Genomic DNA, 7,616 nt, shown 5'->3' on the forward strand with positions numbered 1-7,616 from the left:
ATAGAATCAAAATGTCAGCAGTTTTATCCATAGGTGATTATTTTCTTTCTGCTTGTCTGTATTTTTTACAACAAACATAAAATTTTATAACAGGCATAAAACGTTTATTAAAATACACATGCACAAGTGACTTATTTTATTACAACTAATGCCTAGCAGCAGAGGTATAAACAATCCCTTTGCAAAAATGTGTTAGGAACTAGAACTCGTACTGTTGCCTCCTGCTGCTGATAACTGTCGAGATTTGGGGCATGCCTCTCTCCGTATTCATGCATGGATAGAATTCATTTTGAATTACAAGGAGGCAGATTTATGAAACACCTTGGAGTCTTAGATAAGAAGAATTTTACTTGTTTCACGAGTGTCTCCTTACCTATTTTTCTCCTCAGAAAAAATCTCGCAAGAAGATCTGTATCCTGGTGCTTGTCCTGTCAGTGATTATTGTAATCTTGGTACTTATTATCTGGCAAATTTATAAATGAAGTGATTGCCTCAGAGCCGCCTTCTGCTGAGCTGTTTTCAAGGGCACGTGCTTCATGGAGTCTTGCCAGAACAAAGTGATCACAAGAAGAGAGCATACACCAGAATGTCCTGTAATAATTTAGTTAGAAAATAACTACTAACTAGTCCTTGGAATTAGTGACCTATGGAGACAGTATTTATCAATTTACGTATACATTTTATTGATTTCTCAAATTCAGAATTAATTTATGTGGATTTTGCTTTCTCTTGTGTTCTGATCACCCTTCATCCCAAGTGTTTACTGAAAATTCCATTCTAGATGTTCTTGTTTTGACAGGTGACACTACAGTCTTGTAATACTGTCATTTTGTGTGTATACTAGATTCACCTTTTTACTAGCAACTGAGATAGAATTTCTTTCTGACACCCGGCGCAGCGGAGTCTGTGAGAAACTATATTATAAGCCAGTACTTGTTATTATTTAACATTTTAATTTGAATTCCCAAGAAGCCTATTCTCTTTCTGCTTTGAAAGATTAGGACAGTGTATTTAACTGGAAAGTGAAACACTGCACATTTGATCCAGATTAAAAGTGTCTATGTGAGCTGGCCACTTATTGGGGTTCCTGTTAGTGGGGCTTAAAGTTTACTTTATTATTTCCTAATGTCATCCACAGCAGTTCATCTGTACACACACTAAACCATCTTGTTCACTTTGATAAGAGGTTAATTTAATTAACATTACTGTGCTCTCTGGGGTCCCTCTCCCCATGTCTGTATAGAAAGGGAGAATTAGACAAAGCATGCTTTTGGAGAGCAAATAGGAATTGTTTGGAATGATTTAAACTTTTTGTTGTTGTTCACTTGTGGTTCTACATTCCTGGCGAATGATGAATGTTGCTGTCAAAAGGCTGCCCCTTACCCATGAGGGTTGCTGGCCGTTTGATGGCAGGAAGATTTTTAAAGGCTAGACTGAAGTTGGTTTAAAATTTATTTCCATGAACCTGGTGATACAGAAAAGGTTCATTTTTGTAAATAATACTGGTTTGGAATAGTGATGTTAGACTTACCCTAATTTATGAACAAGAGATTAATCTCCATGCGTAGTTTTAGACAAAAAAAAAAAAAAAGTTTCAATAAAAGATTGCTGTCTTGTAATATAAATGTTGTCCACTTCCCTTTTCCACACAGGTCTAGAGAAGTTAAAGGGAATGTAATTTCTGTAGACTCACCCATAAATGTGTTTTGGGCCAATTTCAGTTCATCCTTTAGTGAATTAGAGGATTGGGCTACCCTGGATATATTTATATTCATTTCTTCCACTCCCTTTAATGTTAATCTCCTTTTACCAAACTAATGTGAATAGTAGGGAAACAAGGGCCCAGATGCCTAAGTTTCTTTGTACTCTTGCACTCCTTAATACAAATAAACGTTTTAAAAACTTTTGTAGTAAGTTTTTATGAGTTAACGTCCTGATGCGGTAGCTATGAGGTTATGTGCTGTCCTGAGAAACGTTGAGACCCGCGAGAAGCTGGAGATCGGGTGAGGGCTGGTTTGGAGGTGGAAGAAGGGCCGCCGCTGCCCATTCCTTGAAAAACAGAATGGAGCTACTGCGGTGTCAGTGGCCCAAGCGGCAGCTTCAGGGCTAATTGCTTGGTTCTACAATCGTGGCCCCTTCAGCTCCAGATTAAAGCTGGACTCGGATGCATCATTTGTAACATTTCAGGCAAGAAAACATTCTTGATTGTGAAAAACAATTTCAGTTTGGGTTAAATGAAGCTATCATAGTTCTGTTCTATAATACTATGTAATCTAGTGGTTGTGGTACCTAGTGGTCACGGGTAGCAAATATGACCTTGGCTAGAATTCAAATGGCCTGGAGTTTGTGGTAGTTGCCAAGAGGTTGTGGTAGGTGGTCTTAATAAACGTGTTCACAGAATCCTTATCTGTGCCTTGTTTGTCTTTGGGGGGGGAGGGGGAAGGGGGCATCATGGTCTAGGATGGTGGTTCTTAACCATGGCTTCCCATCAGAAACTAAAAAATACTGATACCTAGGTGCCTCTGCCACGAGATTCTAATTCAGTTAGCTTGGAGTATACATAGCCTGGGCATTTAAAAGCTCTAGATAATTCTCATGTGTAACCATGGTTGAGAACCATTAGTTTGGAGGTCAAAAACTAGACGAGTGGGGTGCCCGGGTGGCTCAGTCGGTTGTGTCCGACTCTTGATTCCTGCTCAGGTCATGATCTCACAGTTCATGGGTTTGAGCCCCATGTCAGGCTCTGCACTGGTAGGGCAGAGCCTGCTTGGGATCTTCTCTCTTTTTCTGCTCCTCCCTTGCTCGCTCGCTCTCTCTCTCTCTCTCTCTCTCTCTCAAAATAAATAAACTTAACAAACGGGGGCACCTGGGTGGCTCAGTCAGTTAAGCCTCTGACTTCAGCTCAGGTCATGATCTCACAGTTTGTGAGTTTGAGCCCCACATTGGGCTCTGCACTGACAGCTCGGAGCCTGGAGCCTGCTTCCGATTCTGTGTCTCCCTCTCTGCTCCTCCCCTGCACATGCTCTGTCTCTGTCTCTCAAAAACAAACATTAAAAACAAACAAACAAAAACCCTTAGACCGGAGTACAGAAAAACTGAAGAATCTTGGCTCTGCCATTAAATCGCTGTAGTTATTTGGACAAGTCTTTTAACGTATGAGCCCCAAGTTTTCTCAGTACCTCTCTTCTAGCTGTAAAATTTTCTGATTATAAGGATCACAGGGGTTTGGCCTGAACATAACAAATTGTTTGCCCCTGTATTATTTTCATTTTCTCTTCCCCTTCCTCCTTCCTTTATGGAATGTTGTAGAAACACTAAGCAGACCTACCATTCTCTCAAGTGAATTAAAACTGTAGTACTATATAGGGTAAAGTAGAAATGTCATTCTGGGCCCTTCATCTGGGAATGCTCCAGAACAAGAACTTGGTAGCAGCTAGACTCCTGCTTTCAGAGAATGTTTTGTCTTGTCTTGTTTTGCTACGGGTGGTGATACACTGCCTTCTACCATTGGACAAAAATATCAAATTGGAATTACCATTGCATCAGTGCAAAGTAAAACACCCTAAGTGTCCTCCATTCATTTTTTAAATTGAAGCATAATTGACCTACAATATTCTAAGTTTCAGGTATATAACATAGTGATTTGATATCTATGTACATTATGAAATGGTCACCACAAAGGTACCATTACCACCTGTCACCAAAGTTTTTTTTTAATGTTTATTTTAGAGAGAGAGAGAGAGAGAGAGAGTGTGTGTGTGTGTGTGTGTGTGTGTGTGTGAGAGAGAGAGAGAGAGAGAGAGAGAGAGAGAGAGGGCGGGGGAGGGGCAGAGAGAGAGGGAGACAGAGGATCTGAAGCAGGCACTGTGCTGACAGCAGAGGGCCTGATGGGGCGCTTGAACTCACGAAGTAGAGATCATGAGCTAAGCCAAAGTTGGACACTTAACCGTCTGAGCCACCCTGGTGACCCAAACAAAGTTTTTACGTTATCAACAATATTATCTGTGCTATGTATTATATCCCCATGATTTATTTTATAACTGGCAGTTTGTACCTCTTAATCCCCTTCACCCATTATGCATACCCACAACCCCTCCCCACTCTGGTAACCTGCAGTTTGTTTCCTGTATATAGGAGTCTGTTTCTATTTTGTTTTCTTTGTTCATTTTTTTTGTTTTCTAGATTCCATATAAGTGAAATCCTGTAGTATTTATCTTTCTCTGACTTATTTAATTTAGCATAATACCCTCCACATCTGTGTTGTTGCAAATAGCAAGCTTTCATGTTTTGTGTGTGGCTGAGTAATATTCGTGTGTGTGTGTGTGTGTGTGTGTGTGTGTGTTCGTGTGTGTGTACACATACCCCATCTTTATTCATTTATCAATGGACACTTGGGTTGCTTCCATATCTTGGCCATTGTAAATAATGTGATTAACATAGGCGTAGATATGTGTTTTTGAATTAGTGTTTTCATTTTTTTCAGATAAATACCTAGAAGTGAACTGCTGGATCATATGGTAGTTCTATTTTTTTTTCCTATTTTTAATTTTTTTGAGGAACCTCCATACTGTTTTCCATAGAGGCTATACCAATGTATGTCCCCACCAACAGTGCATAAGGGTTCACTTTTCTCCACATTTTCACCAACATTTGCTATTTCTTGTCTTTTGGGGACTAGCCATTCTGACAGGCATGAGGTGATATCTCATTGTGGTATTGTTTTGTATTTCCCTGATGATTAGTGATGTTGAGCATCTTTTCATGTTGACCAGCTGCATGTGTTCTTAGAAAAATGTCTAGTCATGGGGCACCTGGGTGGCTCAGTCGGTTATGCGTCCGACTTCGACTCAGGTCATGATCTCATGGTCCGTGAGTTTGAGCCCCGTATCAGGCTCTGTGCTGACCGCTTGCTCAGAGCCTGGAGCCTGCTTCAGATTCTGTGTCTCCTTCTCTCTCGGCCCCTCCCCCACTCACACTTTGTCTCACTCTGTTTCTCAAAAATAAATAAATGTAAAAAAAAACTTTTAAATGTCTAGTCAGGTCCTCTGCCCATTTTTTAATTGAAAAAAATTTATATTGCATTGCATGAGTTCTTTATATATTTTGGATGTTAACCCCATATTGGATATATCATTAGCAAATATCTTCTCTCATTCAGTAGGTTGCCTTTCATTGTATAGATGATTTCCTTCACTGTATGAAAACTTTTTAGTTTGATATAGTGACATTTGTTTATTTTGCTTTTGTTGTCCTTGCCTGAGGAAACAGGCTAAAGTCAATGTCAAAGAGCTTACTGCCTGTTTTCTTCTAGGAGTTTTATGTTTCAAGTCTTACATTTAAGTCTTTAACCCACTTTGAGTTTATTTTAATATATAAGAGAGTCTGGTTTTGCCGATACCACTAATTGAAAAGACTGTCTTTTTCTCCATTATATATTCTTGCCTCCTTTGTTATCGACTAATTGACCGTGTAAGAAGTAGTTTTTCTTTGGACTCTCTATTCTGTTACATTGATCCGTGTGTCTATTTTTGTGCCAGTACCATACTGTTTTGATTACTATAGCTTTGTAGAGTTTGACATCCAGAAGAATGATACTTCCAGCTTTGTTCTTTTTGTTCTTCTTTTTAAAAACTCCATTCTTGGGGCGCCTGGGTGGCTTGGTCGGTTAAGCGTCCGACTTTGGGACTTCGGCTCAGGTCATGATCTCATGGCCCGTGAGTTCGAGCCCCGCCTCGGGCTCTGTGCTGACCGCTCAGAGCCTGCAGCCTGTTTCAGATTCTGTGTCTCCCTCTGTCTCTGCCCCTCCCCTGTTCATGCTCTGTCTCTCTCTGTCTCAAAAATAAATAAACGTTAAAAAAATTTTTTTAAAAAAACTCCATTCTTTTTTAGGAGCGCTTGGCTGGCTCAGTTGGTGAAGCATGTGACTCTTGATTTCAGGGTGGTGAATTTGAGTTCCACATTGGATGTAGAGATTACTAAAAAATAAAATTAAAAGGGGCACCCCGGTGGCTCAGTTGGTTGAGCATTTGACTTCAGCTCAGGTCATGATCTCACGGTTTGGTTCATGAGTTCAAACCCTGCAGTGGGCTCACTGCTGTCAGCATGGAGCCTGCTTCAGATCCTCTGTCCCCTGCTTGCGTTCTCTCTCTCAAAAATAAATAAAACATTTGAAAAAATAATAAAATCTTTTTAAAAATCTATTCTTTTTTTTCTTCTTATCCAGAGGCTATCTTTAATCATGGGCATGAAGCTTTTGCTTGTGATCACTAAATGCAGACCAAAACCCAACTCAGATTTCAGTCTATCCTGTTTCCTAAGGCTAAGACTCACCTGCTTCTCCCTGCTTTTTCTAAGTATGTTAAGGGTATCCCTAGGTTTCACAGGATTTTTCAGTATTGCTTTACAGTGCTATGAAATATGACTACTTTATAGATTCTCCATTTAATCAGGATAGAGTTTGAAAGGTGTTGATACCCAACCTCTGAACCTACTTTTAGGCCAAATGAGTTCATTTTAGTACTTCTCCAAGATGAAATTTGATTAACAATGTAGCACCTAATTTTTAAGGGATAAACTTGAAATGATAGGATTTTTAATGTTGGACTGTGATTATGGACCAAGTTTTTACCAGTCCACGGAGAAATGAGAAAAATGATGTAGTGGGCTTTTTCAAGTACCATCTTTGAGTCTGAGATGATCTTTCCCACTTGTTAAAAAGGATATTTCAAGATTGTAAAAATGAAAAGGTGATGTCACAAGTCTTAGTTTTTAAATCTCCTTAATTGGCAAAATAAAAGTTGACACCTGGTATTATTCCCCGCCCCTGGTCCATGACATCTCTGATGTCTGTGAGACATTCATCTAGACCAGCCCCATCACTTTACAGTTGAAGGAAGTTGGGCCAGGAATGGCAGTCTAATACAGGAATTTAAAAGCTTGAAGAAGTGCTCTACATGTGCGTGGTCATTTGTGGCATAATGTTTGAGCCCTACTGCTAGTAATTTCCTATGCTAAATATAAATTTGGTATGCTTCTTGTCTGTTTTTTATGGATTCGGAAATGGAGGCATAGTAAGTAACCTGCCCACAGGCACACAGTTTAGGAATGATGGAGCCAGGATTTGATCCCAAGCACTCGGGCTTTGAAACCACACCTTGAGACACTCCACTGTGTCTGTGTATCACTGATACAACTATCCTGCTCACCTCTTTCATGAAGCATTCTCTGGAAGTATGGAGTAGTGGCAATTTCTGCCCAACTTTTCAAGAACATCTTTTCTTCGGTCAGGACCCTGTGAACTTTTCATTCACCACTCTGCTAAATGAAGCCTCCTGTCTGTATTATCTATACACCAACACAATTTTTTTTCAATGTCCCCATTTGATCACTCACAAAGATGTTTTAAGAAAGTTTTCTGACCTGAATATCCTCCTAATTGTCTGTAGGTTCTACTCTAAGGAGGTCTCAGAGTCTAAGAAATTAATCTTAGTTGAGATACCAAAATCCTAAGGCAGCTGGCCCATGTCTTTCCATTTCAGTGACTGCTGCCCTTCAGTTTGCTGATCTATGCTGACATCATTGGCGCCCAAACAAAGAGCATTTTGCTTTATAAGACC

The 7,616-nt window shown here is 39.9% G+C and overlaps 1 protein-coding gene across 1 annotated transcript in view; it reads left to right on the plus strand.

Moving 5' to 3' along the window:
- The window catches only part of STX12 (syntaxin 12), a 42,602-nt gene extending 40,696 nt beyond the window's left edge, over window positions 1-1,906 (plus strand). Inside the window, exon 9 of the mRNA XM_003989756.6 lies at window positions 390-1,906. Coding sequence (XP_003989805.1) covers window positions 390-482 — 93 coding nt within the window. The 3' untranslated portion in view covers window positions 483-1,906. The remainder of the gene's footprint in view (window positions 1-389) is intronic.
- Window positions 1,907-7,616: the final 5,710 nt, after the last annotated feature.

Source organism: Felis catus, chromosome C1 (assembly GCF_018350175.1).
Source record: "Felis catus isolate Fca126 chromosome C1, F.catus_Fca126_mat1.0, whole genome shotgun sequence".
In the NCBI taxonomy this organism is placed as follows: Eukaryota; Metazoa; Chordata; class Mammalia; order Carnivora; family Felidae; genus Felis; species Felis catus.